Source organism: Pseudorasbora parva, chromosome 18, assembly GCF_024679245.1.
Source record: "Pseudorasbora parva isolate DD20220531a chromosome 18, ASM2467924v1, whole genome shotgun sequence".
NCBI lineage: Eukaryota > Metazoa > Chordata > Actinopteri > Cypriniformes > Gobionidae > Pseudorasbora > Pseudorasbora parva.
The window spans coordinates 15135951-15156415 of record NC_090189.1 but is presented as its reverse complement, the minus strand read 5'-3'; the positions used below and the strand labels follow the sequence as shown (position 1 = coordinate 15156415).

The 20465-nt window shown below is 42.1% G+C and overlaps 1 protein-coding gene across 1 annotated transcript in view; it reads right to left on the bottom strand.

The window, feature by feature from the left end:
• Nucleotides 1-20054, bottom strand: part of si:dkey-11o15.4 (macrophage mannose receptor 1) — a 33779-nt gene extending 13725 nt beyond the window's left edge. The window contains exons 1-5 of the mRNA XM_067424681.1: nt 20018-20054; nt 4988-5374; nt 4516-4872; nt 3835-4203; nt 3359-3733 (exon numbers count right to left, since the gene is read on the bottom strand). Of these exons, the coding sequence (XP_067280782.1) occupies nt 3359-3733; nt 3835-4203; nt 4516-4872; nt 4988-5374; nt 20018-20042 (1513 nt within the window). The 5' untranslated portion in view covers nt 20043-20054. The remainder of the gene's footprint in view (nt 1-3358; nt 3734-3834; nt 4204-4515; nt 4873-4987; nt 5375-20017) is intronic.
• Nucleotides 20055-20465: the final 411 nt, after the last annotated feature.

The following is a 20465-nucleotide window of genomic DNA, read 5'->3' as shown; positions in this document are numbered from 1 at the left end:
CTCTCCGAGCCCCCTGGGGACCCGGAGATGAAGGAAACTGCTCTTTTATTGAAAATTTGGGTACCGCTGGAAACAAAACGGAACACAAGATTCTCCACCCGGCCCTCCTCGGGGGAAGGAGCGGTGCGGTCACCGTCTCCTGGAGAGCAGTCCTCCTCATCTCCGGGTCGCCCGTCTCAGGACCGCTTCCCCTTGCCTTTGCCCTTCTTCGGGGCTGCCTGGACGGGCGGGACGGCCGGCTTGCGCCCGGCTCCACGACGCCGCTTGGGTGGAGGCTGCTGCTGCGACGCGGGAGCGGAGGCAGACGCAGACGCAGACGGCCGCCCTCGGCGACGAGCTGGCTGAGGCGCTGCCGGCGGCGGGGTGGAGGCAGCAGCTGACCGCCGCGGCATGATGTGACTGATGGCCTCAGTCTGCTTCTGTGCGGCCGAGAACTGCTGGGCGAAGTTCTGCACCGCGTCGCCGAAGAGGCCAGTCTGGGACACGGGGGCATTAAGGAACCTGATCTTGTCGGTATCCCTCATGTCCGCCAGACACAGCCAGAGATGGCGCTCCTGGACCACCATAGTGGACATCGCACGTCCCACGGCACGCGCCGTAACCTTCGTCGCACGAAGCGCGAGGTCCGTCGCCGCCCTCAGCTCTTGTAGAACTGCGGGATCGTGACCACCCTCGTGCAGGTCCTTCAGTGCCTGGGCCTGATGAACCTGCAACAACGCCATAGCGTGTAGGGCGGAACCTGCCTCTCCACAAGCCTGGTAGGCCTTCCCGATCAGATCGGAGGAGTACCTACAGGCCCGGGAGGGGAGACACGGGTTCCCCCTTGATGTGGAGTTAGGGCACAGTTGCATAGCAATGGCCCGTTCCACGGGAGGAACCTGCGTGTAACCCTTTGCAGGTCCGCCATCAAGGGTGGTGAGGGAGGAGGAACCACTGGGCCGGTTTCGGGCAGTAAAAGGTGCCGTCCACGACCTAGTGAGCTCCTCGTGCACCTCCGGGAAGAAAGGAACCGGGGTGGGGCGCTGAGAACCAGCACGGGCCACCCCGAGAAACCAATCGTCCAACCTCGACGGCTCGGGACACGGTGGAGGGTTCCACACGAGCCCGACCCTCTCGGCAGCCCGGGAAAGCATGGCCATCATCTCCGGATCGGTATCGGGCACAGCGGGTCTTCCCGAAGGAGCCCCCTGCGCCGACACGTCATCTCCAGACAACTCTGACCCTCCCTCCGATGCAGCGATGGACATTTCGTCATCGCGGGGAGCCCCGAAGGATACGGGTGGTGCGCATCTCGAGGACGGCCCACCTCGTTCCAACGGCAGCTCTACTGGCTGCGGAGCGCGGGAGGAGTGAGGATTCCCCGCGGGTTGGTTCCCTGGAGGAAGCGCGCTCACCGTCACCCTCAAATCGGCCGCGCTACTACTGGAAGTAACCCTCTGTGGAGGGTTAGATCGCGGCAGAGGCACGGGGACTCCGCCTTTTGCAAGACGGAGCCGCGACCGCAACTCCGAGATGGTCATGTTCCCGCAGTAAGAACATGAGTCATCCATCAGCGCTGCCTCAGCGTGCTGCACGCCCAAACACGAGATACAGCGCTGATGACCATCCCGCGGTGAAATGAACCCACCGCACCCAGAAACACACAGATAGAATGTCATCTTTAAAAAGACGCAAGCTCTATCTGTGTTGCTCTTTTAGAATGATGCTCTCCTTGGTGCTGAAACACGCAGGGGGTGGGGCCGCGGCGACACAGACAGGAATGTAGTGCAGCCTGTCGTGCGCGCTCTCTCTCACAGGACGCCTTCAACAGCCGTGAGAACGGCTTTTTAGCGCTCTCCACCTAGCGCACCGTACCAGCTGTGAAAACAGCCCTTGTGGTTGCTCTTATGGACAACGAAGAGAGAAGATCCGAAGAACACATGACCCGCTGCTGTGTTGTCACACCAACACCGACCGAAGAGATCTCTTCCAAAAGGCAGGCTCTTTCTCAGTCGAACTGCGAAGTGAAGAGTGATATCTGGCATACCACTCGGCTCCGAAGCAAAAGGATAATTTGATGCAATCACCTGTGTCTCATTTATACCCGCGCGGCGTGGCATGAGCACCTGGTGCAATCATTGCATGCCAATGTGCATTGGCTCGTTTAGTTAGACTCGAAGTAGATTGGCTCTCGCAAGCGAGATTCCTATTCGTCGGTACTCCGACGTGGCGTCGAGAGTGACCGACTGAATGGGAACAGAATTGATTAGTTCACCTCTCGAATCTTCGGGAGTCATTTGTTCTCACAGCCCCATAGACTGAATACAGAAGTTTCTGTACAGAACCAATGGCCTATAGCACATGCACGGTCAACACAAAATGAACAAACTGCTCTCTGAGACAACTTATTGTTCCCAAGTCATATTTAAGATTAGTTCAAAAAGAATGAATCGTTCATTAACAACGCATCACCAATGCATAACTTAGCTGTCAACAGATCTCAACTGCATGCTGGAAGAAGTAGAAGAAGATGAGTGTAAACAATCTTTGCCAATGTTGTGAAAAAATATTTAAGGATACACAGAGTTTTTACTAACAAAATTGTTATTTTTGAGAGAAATAGTAAAGGTGAATGCATATACGAAGAAGTTCTCCGTTTTGGATAAGAACGAATCCAACCCAAGCGCTATTTGGTGACGTGGATGATTCCGTTGCGTTATCTGTCAATCATTGTATAAATCCCGCCCTGACAATGTGATTGGTCCAAACTGTTTCTGTTTGGGCATAATTAATCCACAATGGATAGAATCCAGACCAAATTGCACAACCTCAAATGTTGTGGGCGGGGCTAAATTCGGCTGACGTACAGGCTATATGCACATAGTTAATTTGCTATTTATTTAGGATTTTGTGTCAGAATTACATCAGTATCTGCTCGATTAATCTGTCAGTCACTACTGGAGGTGTCAAAAAATGTTCAGCGAAACAGTGTCAGTCAGGTGTCATGTCAGTGTAAGTGTGTCACGATAATGTCAGTGACACATGCCACTATCCACTGGCACATGCCAATGAAAATGCCAATACGCATAGTGACGTGCCATTGGCTCTGTGCGTCAGATGCCACTTAATGTTAATACTACCGGAGATGTTCTGTTTTAGGTCACCATTGGTGTGGTTTTATTTTTTTATTTAAATATTAACATGTTAAGGGTTTTTAGTAATTTTTCAACAATTCATTTCATGATATAATTTGAATCCACATATTTATAGACCTGGTGCCTTTAGCCTAAATATGTTGATCTTTCATGTTGGAGACAGGTGATGAAAGTCTTTCTCATTCATACCAAATAATGATATCCAAAAAAGTGAGTGAACTTACTGCTGTAGCAGAAGAAAGGAATGCTGGATACACAGACCTCATCTGTCCATCGGCCTGAATATCTGAATGATACTGCAGTGCAGTGCTGATATCCATATTCGGGATATAGATTATTTCCATTATCTGGTTGCTGTGGTGAATAAGGAATTTGTGGTCTCCAGTCTTCATATTTGGTAATCTGACCATTTGACCAAATCCTGTTTCTGTACAGTCCGATCCAGACTCCCCCACCTGTTATCGCAAGGATCCTCTGGTTCTCAGTCTGATTTCTCACATTGACAAGATCTGTGTAATGATCTCTGCAGTATCTACGAGCATCTGACCAGGTTTTCCCATTATTGATTCTGATGTAATTCTGTGTGGCATTCTCTCTACCTAAGATATGAAATATGACAAACATAATAACATTAACATAACATCTCTTGCTGAAAATATTAAATTTACAGTGTAAATGTAAACAAATTAAATGCACTTACCATCATAGCAAATGAATGACAGAGTGTTGTCACATGAAATATCATACCATTTTCCATAATAATCCATGTAAACACACAATTCTTTCCCACCATAGTTGTCCGGTTTATGATACCAGTTCCTGAAATCTCTCTCTCCTTCCTGATAGAAATCATTGTTTTCCAGTGACCATCTCCAGCTGTTCACATCATCATACTGTCCAATCCAGGCTGAGCCATTGTAACTCCCATTAACTGTGTTCATCAGACTGTTCATTTCCTCCATGTTATCAATGGTGGCCAGATCAGTGTAATTCTGTCTGCAGTATCTCTGAGCTTCAGTCCAGGTCTTAGACTCATTCACAAAGTGATACTGGTGGGATAATGCTGATGCTGAAAATAGAGGAAACAAATGTTTCAATCAAAAAGTTGGAACGTTTTTTTTCTCTCTAATGTATGTCATTCCATGACTGTGTAACATTCATTCTCCTATGTGGAAGACAAAAGAAAATATTCTGAGAAATGTTGTGTAAAGTCTTTTTTCATTAAAGTTTTTGGGCACAGAAAATCTTTAGTTACCAATAATCTTCAAAATATCTTCTTTTGTCTTCGGCAGAAGTAATGCATGCATGTCTGGAATGACATGAGGGTAAATGATGACAGATTATTAATTTTTGGTAAGCTATTATCAATTTATGATCTCACCACTGTGGCAAAAGAAAGGAAATGCAGTATTGCAGTTTTCATCTGTCCATTCCCCAGAGTCACTGAATGAGACTACAGTGCAGGATCCTGCAGTATCTGGCTGTCCTGTGCTCCAGTTACTGAATGAAGAGTTGCTCTGATCTGACCAAGATCTGGTTCTGTACAGTCCAATCCAAACACTGTAGTAATAATAGTAATAATAATAATAATCCTGTAATAAATACTGGATCTTCTGGTTTTCAATCTCATTCCTGATACTGACGAGGTCTGTGTGATGTTCTCTGCAGTAACTCTGAGCTTCAGTCCAGGTTTTGAACTGTTGAACCCAAACATAAGTAGCACTGGCATTCTTTCTTCCTAAAACATTTAAATACAATAATGAGCATTAGTGACAGCTGATTATTTCAGAATGATTAAACATAAATACTTGTTTTTTTCATTACCCTATATACACATTAATGAAACTGCTCACCATCATAGCAGATAAAAGGCTGTGTGTCTGAGCATCTGGCTGTAGACCATATCCCTGTATACATATACATATACACACACACACTTTGTCCTCCATAATTGCTTGGTCCTGGGTTATACCAGTTCCTGAAGTATTTCTCTCCCTCCTTGAAGAAATCACTGTCCTCTAGAGTCCATTTCCAACTGTTCAGATCATCATAGAGTCCAATCCAGGCCAAATCAATGGAATCATCATTCACTGTGTCCAATAACTGAACCGTCTGTTGTTCATTCTCAATGATGGCCAGATCAGTGTATTTGTCTCTACAGTAAAGCTGAGCTTCTGCCCAAGTCTTGGATTCATTCACAAAGACATAGTGAGGGACACACTGCGTGAGGGTAAAGAAACCTGTTGAAAACACAGTTTAGTTTAGATCACATGATGCTATTTCAGTTTTCTCCCTGTTTACAGTGTCACATTTATTGGGTGACTGCAGACGTTTCTACAATGGCATTGATAATTGATCTTTAATGAAGTAACATTATACCGAGGTGTCAGTATAAGGTCCAAATGCATACTTATCTATAAGATATATGCTGAGTTACATGACTCTCAAAATGTTCTACACATTTAAAAGAACATATGAAAGGCCCAGTATAGTGCATAGTTAGATTAAAAATTCAAAAGCAAATATTTCTTATATAAGCATCCAGATATGAGGTCTTCCCAATTTCTTTTTAATTCCTTCCTTGACCATAACAGGAGATTTGTCTATAAATCTTCAACCACACCAATTACTTATTTTGTATAATAATATATGACAGCATGTCAGCCATAAAATGAAATATAAATTTGATTTTGATGTCTTATCTTTCATCCCATTTATGGGCTAATGCACTGCTAAAGGTGATCAAATTAAACTTTAGATATACACATTTAAAGAAATGCCTCGTTTTAACAGAATCAAGGTCATTTGGATGAAAATACAATATAAACTGTAAAATAATATAAATTGAAAACAATAAAAACGTTTTTTTTTTAAGTTTCAGTTAATCCACATTGCTCAGCCTGAGGAATTACAAAAAATACTTTTTTGTCGCAAGTGAGTGTAATTGCATCCAGTTAAAATGTTTATTCACAATGAACTCAAGAGCTAAAGAACATGAACAGAACAGAACAATCAACGTAAATGCGAGGAGAACTGATAATAAACAGAAGTACACACAGAGTGTCACATGTCTGCCTTGTCTTATTTAGCACATGTTGTGTTTTTTGTTATTTTCTGAGCATGTGCTCTACTGGGTGGTTGCCCTGCTCGCTTAATAAACAAACTCCAGCTAGTCCAAAATGCAGCAGCTAGAGTTCTTACTAGAACCAGGAAGTATGATCATATTAGTCCAGTTCTGTCAACACTGCACTGGCTCCCTATTAAACATCGCATACATTTTAAAATCTTGCTTATTACTTACAAAGCACTAAATAGTTTAGCTCCCCGGTACTTAAGCGAGCTCTTAACGCATTATACCCCATCACGTCGATTGCGGTCTCAAAACTCTGGCCAGTTGATAATACCTAGAATATCTAAATCAACTGCAGGCGGTCGATCATTTTCCTATTTAGCTCCTAAATTGTGGAATAGTCTTCCTAGCATTGTTCGGGAAGCAGACACACTCTGTCAGTTTAAATCTAGACTAAAAACATATCTCTGTACTATGGCATACACATAGAACATTTTTAACTTTCATTATTCAATTCAATTGACTGATTGTTAGGCTGCATTAACTAGGTCAGCCGGAACCGGGAACACTTCCCATAACACCTGATGTACTCGTTACATCATAAAAAGAGTGACATCTACGCTAATGTTAGTCTCTCTGTTTATCCCGAGGTTTATCCCGGATCTGGGCCCTGTCCGGATCGGATGGTGGACCTGCCTGGACATGACCAACGCATCCTGGAGTGTCTGCTGAGCCGTGTCAAATGGTGTCTCCTCCGAATTTGCCTCACTGGCACGACATGCTCAAAACCCGTCTTCGGCGCAATAATTCCGATCTTTCATGTATTCATACTCTTGTGTAATTGACGCCCCATCCTAAATAAATCTGTCTCTTCCGTGATACCCTGAAAATTTTGAATAATCCGATCTAATATGATTTCCGACCTGTAAGGTTGCCAGAATAATAATCTTACACGGTGTGTTAATAGGCCAGAGGAGAACTGGCACCCCGACTGAGTCTGGTTTCTCCCAAGGTTTATTTTTCTCCATCATGCCCCGATGGAGTTTTGGTTCCTTGCCACTGTCGCCTTTGGCTTGGCTTGCTCAGTTGGGGACACTAAAAATATGATTAAAGTTATTCAACTTATTATACAAATAAAATATATGAATTAGGTCTTATTTAATTCTATAAAATATAATACTGATCTGCCAACATTGTCGCTATATGATAAATTAAAATAAGCTGATGACATCTCTGTTTTCTCCAGTACGGCTGTACAGCCAAATCTACTTTTGTCGCAATATTACCCTGTTTGACACTGTGAAGCTGCTTTGACACAATCGTGATTGTAAAAGCGCTATATAAATAAAGTTGATTGATTGATTGATTGATATTATGTTTGGTGTGAGCACATGGCTTGCCATGTGTTCCTTGTGTCATGTGCTCTCCTTGTCTTGACCCCATCCCTCTCGTTATGTGATTGTTGGTTTATTTGCCCCACCTGTTCTCCCTCCTCATCGGCCTTGTTTTTTCCCTTTATAATCTCCTTATGTTTGCAGTCCTTTGCTGGATTGTTGTCTTAGGTCGTTTTCACACTGCACACGTTAGCAGGTAAGCAGCGTGTGTTTTTTTTCCCAGTGCCCATGTTAATGTGACATGATGAGCTTGAAGCCCATTTGCCTGCGTTGGAGTAAATGGCATGACGTCATTAAGTTGCACCCGTATTTAGGTTAGAGCGCACCTGTGGGGTTCTCGTCTGTTGTTAGCATGCCTTTGTCTGGTGCTGCGTGGTGTGGTGGGGTGCTGCGACCGTTTTGAGTGAGCAACGGTTTGATGTGGTAATTTAGCGTCCATCACAGACGTGGTTTTAGGACCTTCCCGTTTGTATCTGCCGGCTGCTGTGCGGGCGTTTGTGCCCTTCAGTTGTGATGTATGAATGACTACTGTGAACAATTAAAGGGACCTCATCTTTCTGTGTACCGGATTCCGCAGCTTAGTGACGGTAGGTTCGCATTTACATTTTTCCCTGTTCAAAGGAATAACATGAATTGTCTTTTTAATCAATTGTGTGAATTTCAGGAGGATTGCAGTCAGTGCAGTGACGTCACCGCTGTTTTGTCATAGTTGTGTTGATACATGCTGCTCGAGTTGTATTTTCATCCTTATATCTTTTTTTTTTGTGGCTTGAGTGTTTTTGATTAAGATATTTGTTTGTGTTCATTATCCTTAATTATTCATTATTTCATTCTTTATAATTTTGTTTTGGATCACTTGTTTGAATCCTGACCTAATTATTGATTCGTGAACTGTGTATAATACACCTGTCTTTTTGTCCTTTTTTTGAGTTTTGATTTATTTTGTGCATTGTTTAATTGAAACTTTGTTTTGTATGCCCATATACAACTTCCTTTTTTCGGTTTAATTGAAATTTGGTTGTTTATTATTTTTGTTTTGTGAAAAACCTCGACCAGTAAGGTCTCCCTTACTAAGGGCTGGCGATGGATGAACAATTGACGCTCACTTGCCTGTTCATGCAATTGATTCATTTCTTTTTGTGTGTGTGTGTGTGTGTGTGTGGAGTGTTTGTCTTTAGGAGCTGCGGCCTTCCTGTGTGGGGAAATTGACGCTTCCCTTCTCTTCTGTGGTGGTGGTGTTTACACCGTGTGCCGTGACTGATCACTTCACTGGGGCCTGTGTGCTGTGAGTGTGAGTGTGCAGTGAGTGTGAGGGGGAACGGTTACCTTTTGCCTAAGCATTTCTTGGGAGAGGCCGCAGCTTCTGTTCTTTTAAAAATATCAGAATGATTGGGACTTTTCCCTTTTCTTGTGCCTGAGATTCTATTTTAAAGAATTGTAATAAACTTTGTATTTTTTTGTATTGAATACCTGTGTCTCCATTTTCCTTGTCATTAGTAGGGAACCTGTGCGTTGGTAATATTCTCTGGGTGAAATTCCCAGGGTGGCGTAGTCGAAGTTTTTACACCTTTTAAGGGATTGTTTATTTGGGGTTGTTCTTTTGAAAACCCTTTTTTTTTGCCAGCTCTTTGTGGATGCCACATTAACAGATTAGATCATTCACACCGCACGCAGAGGCGCAGCGCGTTGCAGGAGCAGAGCAGAACCGGCAGTGCCATGTGTTATGGTCCTATTCTTCTTCATCATTATTATTATTATTAGAATTATTATGAATAGTCATTATATAATATATTTTATATATTATTATTATCAGTATCTTTATTGATTGTGGTTCGATTTTCTTCTGAGGGTGAGCTCCGCCTTACGCAACAAAAATATATTTCTCAATATATTAGTTGACAATATATTTCTCAATATATTAGTTGACAATATATTTCATGTGTCTCCATATATTGTGAAATTTACATGGTAATATATCATATGATATATTATAAAATAATATATTATATATGCAAGTTATATATTGCAATATATGGGACAATACTGCAATTATTGCCGTTTTCATATATTGAACATATCATTATACTATTCAATATATTGCTATGTATATTGAAATATATCCTACAATATATGAAATTATATATTGGAAGTCATTGTATATATATGTAAATATATATGTAAAATTATATGAGATAATATACCTCAATGTACTGGATAATATAATCAGATTTAAATGGGAACATATGTCTTAAATATATTGATTTACATAGTATATAATTATCATATATATTGTATACATGGTAAATATGAAATAATCTAATGTACACTGTCTGTCATATATTTTAAAATATAACAGATTCAAATATAATATAGAAATTAGGGCCGCGACTCGATTAAACAAAATAATCTAATTAATTAGAGGCTTTGTAATTAATTAATCGCATTTTAATTGCATATAAATATTTGACCTGAGAACAATGAGAAGTAATTTTTCACATGTATTTTTAGTATACCATTGAATAATGACTGAATACATAAGCTTAATCAACAAAATATTGTTTATTTATTTCAGTCCAGCAGACCAGTGCATGTTTGCCAGTTTAGCAAAAGCATTTTTGTGATATTTGAGGCTCGATGTGCTGCGGTGATACGCAAATTCCCTGTTGTATAGCTTGCACACAACCATGCTCTTGACGACGCTTCCATTCTTTCGTTTTTAAAACAAAATTTCCCATCCACGGGGCCAAGCAAAGCAGTCTTATCAGCTACTTCGTTCCATAGCTTCGTTCATGTTCACATGGTTCGTTGTTGTCGTGACTCCGGAGCGCTAGTTGGTGTTCCAGTATAATTGGTCCGTCGAAACTCATTCATTGAAAAACGTTCCGCGGTGCAAAAATAAGTGTGGTAAAATGTTTTTTTTTTTTTTTTTTTGCGTAATTAATTAACGCGTTAAAGTCACGTAATTAACGCGTTAAAGTCACGTAATTAATTAATCTTAATTAACGCGTTAAAGTCCCGGCCCTAATAGAAATATTTTCTAAATATAGAAAATATATTGAATGTCATGCACCATCATATTTTCTAAATATAGAAAATATATTGAATGTCATGCACCATCATATTTTCTAAATATAGAAAATATATTGAATGTCATGCACCATCTGATTTGGGCTATTGTTAATCAACCTCTGTAAACATATGCAGGAGCTTGCTTAACTCACAAAAAATACTTTGTTTCAATAAACATACATGAAATAATTCAGTTTTGTTTGTATATCAATGTATTTTAATATATGAAACAATATATAGCAATAGGTTGTCCATCCATATATTGCTATATATTTTCAAATATATGAGGAAGTTTCTGATACATTGAAATATATTTTCTAATGTATTGCAATATAAATTCTAGTATATTGCAATATATTTTTGTTTCGTAAGGGTGCTGCCCTGTATCTCACTCTTTCATTGGCTGTCGGTCATCGCCGATGTAATTTTCAGTCAGAACGCTGTTCACACAGCAGGAGTTTGAATCGCCGACAGGTCCAGATATTTAGCATGCCAAATATTTCACCGGCGTCGGCGACTCGTCGGCGATTCTCTCTGATCGCGTCTTTGATCATTCACACTGCGTGATTGTCACTCGCGTGCACGAGCACCGATTTGCCTGTGATCTCGGGCATTTGTCGGCGATTTCGCAAAACCTGTCGGCGACTCAAAATCGGGGCAAAAATCGGGCAGTGTGAACTAGGCTTAAGACAGTAAGGACTTCTGTGCAAAATGGGTCTCGTGACCTGGGGCCTGTGACCTGCCATGGGACAGTGGCTGGAGCAATCTCTGGATGCTGGGAAGTGGTTGGAGCCATCTCTGGATGCTGAGCAGTGGCTGGAGCCATCTTTGGATGCTGGGCAGTGGCTGGAGCCATCTCTGGACGCTGGGCAGTGGTTGGAACCATCTCTGGATGCTGGGCAGTGGCTGGAGCCATCTCTGGATGCTGGGCAGTGACTGGAGCCATCTCTGGATGCTGGGCAGTGGCTGGAGCCATCTCTGGACGCTGGGCAGTGGCTGGAGCCATCTTTGGGCAGTGGCTGGAGCCATCTCTGATCGCTGGGCAGTGGCTGGAGCCATCTCTGGACTTTGGGCAGTGGCTGGAGCCATCTATGGATGCTGCAGGGGCTAGAGCCATCTCTGGATGTTGGGCAGTGGCTGGAGCCATTTCTGGACGCTGGGACATGGCTGGAGCCATCTCTTCATGCTGATCCGTGGCTGGAGCCATCTCTGGACGCTGGGCAGTGGCTGGAGTCACCTATAGACGCTGGGCAGTGGCTGGAGCCATCTCTGGACGCTGGGCCGTGGCTGCAGCCATCTCTTGATGCTGGTCCATGGCTGGAGCCATCTCTGGATGCTAGGCAGTGGCTGGAGCCATCTCTGGATGCTGGGCAGTGGCTGGAGCCATCTCTGGACGCTGGCCATGGCAGGGCAATGCACTTGGGCAGCTCTGGCAGAGCAAGGTGTCTAGGCGGTGTGGGCAGGATAAGGTGCCTGGGCGGCATGGATACTGGCTTCTTGCTCCTCCACCTCCTTTTACGAGATTGAGGTGGTGGTATGGAGCTTATTGTCTCTGGGGGTACTGTGGGGTACTGCAGGGGTGCTGTAGCAGCTTTCTCCACCTGTTGGGTGAAATACTTCACTGCCACTTCAAAAGTTGTCTCACCAAACACTCTCATAACTACCCAGTCAAATGGCTTATCAAGGGCATAATTAATAAGGTCCTTAAAGCAGCACTAGGTAACTTTTCAACCTTCATAATATATTTTTTAAGACTCTTGTGATGATAAATCGACTTACAATAGGTTGAATGACACGTCTGCCATAGCCTGATGGGGTCTGTATCGTTTTTAATCGTACTTTTAAACTTTGGGTTTCGGGTAGTAACCCGAGAACAAAAAGAACTACAAAATGCGACTGCTTTACGGCATATACGTCACTTCCACCAACACACACACTTCCTTACATTCAGACGTGCGAGCACAACTTTGTTCGTCGGATAATATAGTCATGTCCGAAGCAGCACAGACACATAAGAAAGAAAAGGTTTTGTTGGAGGAAAGCAATAAGAGGAAACGAAAAAGTGATGGGATTAAAGGCAGGACGAGGATCAAAATGTGACCAGCGTTTGCCCGTCGGCGTGAGCTGGAGGAGGCGTGCCCGACCGATGCTGTCATGCTTGTTACGGTGAGCTACCACTCAAACATTGAACTGAAGTATCATATAGATTCTGTAAAACGGTAACCAATAGACTACTATAATGACGCTGGCTTGTAAACGTGAGCATCGTGATTATTTGACGTTTGAAAAAAAATAAAACCCATGAAATTATATTCATATGACATGCTGAAGCATATGCCACTGACTGTAACGTTACCTGGGATGAAGACATTTCACACGCGACGCCAGAAGAACTCGAAATCCTCTTGCAGTGTTCAGGGGAACTGTTAGTGCTGTACCGACCCGCGGGACGCTTTTATGAAGTTATTTGGCCCGCACCGCACCACTGTATATATTTTTACAACCCACCGAGCACCCGCGACCATTAAATAGACATACGGGGTCCGTGGGTTATGAGACGAGCCGCGCATCACTAGTTCAGGGCTATCAGGGTTGTCATGTCAACAAATGCACGCGCGATGGCATCCCCTGTTGTAGGATTACAGAGCTTACGACAGTAGTTGAGGACATTATTTTTTCCAAACTGTAGGGGGACCCCGAGAGCAAAAGTAGCCAAGTGGGGCTTTAAAGGTGTCAGTGAACTGGCTTTTTATTTTTTTATACTGTTGTCTGAGGTCAACTAATGACGTTTGTGTGTTTTTTACATCCAAAAACATAATAACTAATAAGTAATAGGCTATTTTCTACACTGGTTTTGAGGCTCTCTCCTGAACGCTGGGTTTTGGTGGGTGTGCTGCACTGGAGACTTGGAAGTAAACACCCATGGCTAGGATTGGATATGATTTGCATATTTAATGAGCTTCAGCTCCCCTGTCAATTCAGTTCACATGAGGAAGGGATTGTTTTGAAAGCGGCAACTTGAATAATTATCTCAGTCACAGGGCTCGTGAAGGTCTTTATCAAACAAACACAATGATTGGATGTAAGTGTGAACCGCGTGAACAAACACACGTGCGTGCACCCTTCAAATGTCAAGTTAAGAAAGAATGCACAATGCAGATCAAGAAAGAAATATTATTTCACTATTTGAGATTCCCTGGCCTGCTGGACAGGCTTACATTTTGTAACCTGTCCGGAAAACACATAGCCCCGGGCTTTGCGAGCCACGTTGGGCTTTGCGAGCCCTGACCCATACATGTCTGAGTCCAGCGTGCTAAAGGTATGTTCTGTTAGGATCGTACACATAATCAAAACGATCTATATCAATGCAATACTATTAATTATAAAAAACATGTTTTACATAAATGTGCTGTACCATTCCTGTCGGAGCCAATATAGAAGAAACAGCATTTAGTTTTAATCTTAGTATGTCTGCAAATCCAGAATTGTCCTGAGACTTGGAGAATCGATTCCTGAAAACCAGGAATAGCACAAAATCTTGCTATCTTCTTCGGCATCATTATTGCTGCTGGCTAACGTGAACCAAACAGCTCTATGAGTTGGGGCTAATGAATTAGACATGCTGTAGAAGCAGTGTTTCGCAACAGATGACATCAAGATGCACACACAATCGTTTTCTGGGTCTGGTGTCTATTAAAGCTTTTCTTTGACTATCAAGGAAGTTTTCAGCTCTGAAACTTACAGGATATTCTTATGTTACCATGACCTTTTATGTATCAAAACGTCAAGGGAAAGTTGATTTATCAATTCATCACCCCTAGAACTGCATCGTTGAGCCACGGACCTTCCACCGCACAGCTGAACTTAAGCTCGAAACATACTCTGTAAGAACAAAGAAATTTGTTTGTTTTCTCGAGGTAACAAGAACAAGAACAAAGTTTGTTCTTGCCAGTGCATTCCATACTTCATGAGAAAAGCATTCCATACATAATGCCAATCATCTGCATTTCACAGCATTAACCCTGCCCATTTAAATGTATGACCAATCACACAATAGTTTGCGGACACCCACCAGAAAAAAAATTCTGCTCAGGCAATGTGTCAAGAACATAAACTGTGAAGAAAATATGGACGTAGTGTCTGTGACGTCACCCATAGGATTCCGATAAGCCGTTTTGAAGCGTAAATTAGAGACGAGCTGGCCGTTACCATCTTGCCAGTGCGTCACTCCCGTATAACAGAAAAAGGGCAAAGAGGAGGGATGTGGGCGGAACTTAGATGACGCAATGACTATCGACGGCAGATAAATGGCTATCCAGCTGCCACTTAAAGTAACCACGGCCTTAATTATGCAGAACTTTAAGGCTTTATATAATGTAAACGAATGAGTTATAAAAAAAAATCATCCCCCTCACAGTTGTCATGAAGGTCAAAATTAGCTGTATAGACCAAAACCACAATTTGTACCAGGCTGTAAACATGTTTTTTGGGAATTTTAGTTCATGGGGCACAATGAGATTCTGCTCCCTTCTGGAGCCTTAGTGGCCAGTCGAGGAATTGCAGTTTAAATTACTTCCGTATTGGCTTCAAGAGAGATCGCAGGAGGTTGCAGCTTGGTCGAGAACAAGCTGCGAGAACTCCCAAACCAGTAGCCTAGAAATCTAGACGCATCCTAGCGGCAGCAAATCTAATCTGCCGCGAGTGTCGTCTAGCAACTCTCAAGACTCTTCTGAGCTGTAAAAGCCAAACTCTGGTCAGGCCAATCACATCTTTTATAGAGTCGGTGGGCGGGGCTTAACATAATGATGGTCAAGTTGCGCTTGCATGCTACTAGTAAACACAGAAACTGACAAACCGCGGTCTTTCGAATCAGCTTTGACCGCGACTCTGGAAGACTTGGAGTTAAGCTTTTCTCTGAGAAAAGAACAAAGAACGGCACTGAAGTCATTCTTAAAAAGGGAAGATGTGTTCTGAGTTTTGCCGACTGGATATGGCGAAAGTTTAATCTGTCAACTAGCTCTGCTTCACCTCCGTTGCTCCGGTTGGTTGTAGCGCTATTAAATTGCATGCAAGCCGTGCAGAGGGAGTTTGAAAGACAACTGTTTATCCCGCCTGTTGAGCCCTGTCAATGGTGAGTTTCCAGACCAAACATCTTGATGTGGGTCTGGCTTTTCAGGCTACCAAACCAGGGCTGCAAGAATAAAATTACGTCATATTGTACTTGCAGCCCTAGGAGCGAGAACTTTTTTCTCTGTTCTTGCAGAGTATGTTGTAGCCTTTAGGGGCAAACCCTCTTATATCCGCCCCATGTTGACAGGTGGAACACAAAGCCTTGAATCAGAGCATGCCCTCGAAGCGAGGACATGTGATCGTTGGCTTCTGTGGCTGAATTGAGCCCTTCCTCCGCTAATTCTCATAATGACTGGATTGTTATGTCAGGAACGGGTAAGTATAAAGGAGCGAGGACTTGCAAAAGGACTAGGATTGATTTATAACAAAAACAAAACAAACAAAATACCCATGAGGGGGAGGGGGAACAGAGCATAGCACACTAGAGGGAATCAGGAACATGAAGCATTGATGGAAACCAGACAATGAACATAATGCCGGCTTCACACGCGGGGCAGGGCAGAAGCAGTGCTTATGGAGAGCGGGAACCACGAGCGCCCGTTGGTCATTCACACTGCCAGTGTTTGTCTCGCGCAGCTGAACCGCAGCTTGTGTATTGCAAATACAGATTTGAATGTCACAGAATGTCACATTTTCTGATGTTCTTCTCCGATACCTTTCATTCTCATTTGATTTATGATGCGACTGTTTTCCCCTCTGTCCCAAACACACATGTTTATAACATGTTGTATATAGGTAGTTTACATGATAAAAGTAACCTTAAAGTTAAGATATGCCTTTAGGTTTAATCATTTAAAATTGCACATTGAAGTTTGGGCAAAAACTTTTGGCAGTGATGTGTTTTCATGCATTTCATTCATTTTTTTCACAGCGCAGGGTGTCATGTGATGATAGTAAAACACATGGAACACTTCAATAAATGATTTTATGGGGAAATTTGTTGTTTTTCATGTTAAAGCAGCAACTTTTGCTCTTGGGGTCCCCCTACAGTTGGAAAAAAACATTGTCCTCTACTCCTGTCGTAAACTGTCATCCTACATCAGGGGATGCACGCGTGCATTTGTTGGCATGACAACTATGACAGCCCTGAACTAGTGATGAGCGAGTCGTCTCATAACCGGCGGACCCCGTATGTCTATTTAATGGTCGCGGGTGCGGGGCGGGTTGTAAAAATATATACAGTGGTGCGAGGCAGGCCAAATAACTTCATAAAAGCGGGACCTGCGGGTTGGAAAAAAGCCGAAACGCGCATCACTAACAGTTACCCTGAACACAGGAGGCATTCACATGCAGTTGTTCTGCTTGCGTCGCGTGTGAAGTGTCTTCATATGTTTCAGCATGTCATATGAATATAATTTCATCGGTTTTATTTTTTTCGAACGCCAAATGATCGCGATGCTCTCGTTTACAAGCCAGCGTCATTATAGTAGCCTAGTCTATCTATTGCTACCATTTTACAGAATCTATATGATACTTCAATTCAATGTTTGAGTGGTAGGTAATCACCATAGCAAGCATGACAGCCAAGTCAGCATCGGTCGGACTCGCCTCCTCGTCGTTCAGCTTACGCCAACGAGCAAACGCTGGCCCAATGTTGATCCTCGTCCTGCCTTTAATGCGATCACTTTTTCGTTTCCTCTTATTTGCTTTTCTCCAACAAAACCTTTGCTTTCTTATTTTTCTGTGCTGTTTCGGACACGACTATAACATCTGGCAAACAAACAATAGTTAGGCTCCACGTCAGAATGTAAGGAAGTGTGGGTGTTGGTGGAAGTGACGTATTTGCCGTAAAGCAGTCAAATTTTGTAGTTCTTTTTGTTCTCGGGTTACTGCCCGAAACCCGAAGTTTAAAAGTACGATTAAAAACGATACAGACCCCATCAGGCTATGGCAGACTTGTCATTCAACCTATTGTAAGTCGATTTATCATCACAAGAGTCTTGAAAATATATTATTATGGTTGAAAAGTCACCTAGTGATTTAATCAGGTCAATTTGATCAAGAACTATGCACTGTGGCTTTAATTCAGTGTGAGCAGCATGGTAAAAATAGATTTAACGCCAAAACGATCACGTGTTACGAACCCCACTAAGAAGAATGCTCGTAAAAGGGGGTAAGCAACATAAAAGGACATGCGAAACAGAAAGTGCCATTGAAAATTATTTATTAATGACCCTACGGCGCATGTCAAGTACTACATAGAAAGAAACGATATCAACTCAAACAAACAAACAAAACAATAACAAATAAGTGCGAGAAAAACACAAGACAAACGTCACAGCTGGTCAGCTACCACGATGTCAGGATGCACACAAAGCCCATAGGAACACAGGCTGTCACCAACGATGTTTCATCTAGTGACGGGGTTCGGTCAGGCGGCCAAAATCACACCACAGCACGCACCCCGTCTCCTCTTTCTCTCCTCATATATCCAACTCCAAACAGTTCAGGGAGGAGTTATTGAGCAGAAAATCAGTATTTTAATAGATATATTTACAATTCTATCAAACAGAAACAAAGCCCAAACATTTGCACATCCAGCCACAGCAGCAGCACATTACAAAATTATTTATTTACCTCAAACTGTCTTTGCAGAACAAAATCCTGTCTCCCGCCATAATCTTTTTTTCTTTTTCTCCACAAATCAGCGCACATACAATTTGAAGCAAACTTTGTGCAGTTTATCATTTTTAATAACAATTCCAAGTCTCGCGCGAGAACTCCGGTCTGACGCACATGTGATCTCGCGTTGTTTACTCGGCACATCGCACGTGTTTGGGAAACGTAGTTTGCGCACGGGAGAGAGAGAGAGTTGTCGGCGATTCTTCCTTGTTCAGTCATGCAGTGTGAACTCCTCTGTCGTCAAACCATCGTGCAGTGTGAACACAGCAGTGACTGAATGATACCCCAGATAGTCATGCAGTGTGAATAGAGCAGTGACCCGACGAGTTTGAAAATCGTGCAGTCTGAACTAGGCTTTAGTCTGGTCTACTGTTACGACTCAGGCAGTGGAGGAAGGAAACAGGGAAGCGGACTTCAAATAAAGATGGTCTTTTAATAAACTCAGGAACAATATCACAAGAACCACAGGTAACATAAACGTAGGTATGACGGAGACCAGACAAGGAGTGAATGAACAAGGGGAACTTAAATACAAACACAGATGACTCAATAAACGAAGGGCACAGGTGATACAGATGATAATTATGAAACAAAGCTGAACAGAACTAGACTAACGAGGGTAACCAAGGAAAAAGTTGTGGGAAACTAGACAAAGGAACATGTCATTTAAAACTGCTCGAATGGTAGCTTGGTAAATTTGTTGGTGGTAAAATATTTAATATCTCTACTCTCCATCGGTAGTTGTAAGATTATGGGAGCAGTTCAAACTAATGCCTCCCTACTACCTCCTTCCACTACCTAACTAATTATGTTGATGGCCGTGACATAACCAAAGCCTATATGTTTTTTGTTTTTTTTTCATATATTTTTGATATGTCCAGATTCAACTTTGTTTCAATAAGAAATTAATCAAATAAAAGAAAATTGTGTTTTATCAGGCCAAGACTATCCCACACATTCTTATCCACATTTTTTTCCCTGAACAACCAACTAAATTTGAACTCTGAGTCAAAGGCCAGATAACTAACAGTGATAACTACTTCAGCAACAGCAGCATCAATTAGGCCAGTAAAATGTAACTCAATGATCACACTTTACTAATGGTTTATAACAATTTTTTTAAGCAGCAACACATACCAAAACTTGCACAACATTATTCAGCTTAAAATGGTTTGTTCAGATGACTCAATTTGCAAAGTTAGGTCAAAATTGTGGCATGTTTTAAACAAAAAAGGTCAACAAAACAATTTTGGTTAGCAACATGTGTAGAATATTCTTTTTCACAAAACAACTGACTGGCTCCTCATACTAAAAACAGTCTTTATTCAAGCTACATTTTAACACAGCAGAGACAGAGGCGTCCAAATGTTCAAAATATATTCAAAATATAATTTAAACTGGAAAGCAAAATTTAAATATTTTAAATATTTCATAATTCTGCACTATTTTTTAGATCACGATGAATGTATAATTTAGCAAGTGTTTTTTTTTTTTTTTTTTTTTTTGCAGAGACTGACTCTTGAACCCTCTCCTCCTACCTATATTTTAAATGAGGCTATTCAAAATTAGGATAAAAATAACAATAAAAAGATCCATACCTGAGAATAGTACCAGTGAAAACATGGCTGTGGAGAAAAAAAGTTTAAAAATGTAATACAACATCAGTTTTGTCAAATATATAATTTACCATTTCGATCTCAAGACTTCTCAAGTCAAGTTTCTGTTTGGCTTTATTGCAGCTCTTTATATACTGAAAAATTTAAAAGTGGGTGTGACTATTTTCTTTTTATCACAAAACCTGCTAGATGGCCTATGGTTTTGTTTAACAGGGTGCATGTACAATATAGAATGTATAACATGAACAAACCTGTTAGTCTACCTTTTTAAAAGTATAAAGTGAGAGACATGCATGTGAACTGAAGAATACATGAATACATATTTCTGTTCAGCAGTTTTCAAATTAAATTCAACATAGCTTTAAATAAATAAAAAAATGACTTGATCAAATACACTCTAAATGGATTACTTTTACTCTTCACATAGTAA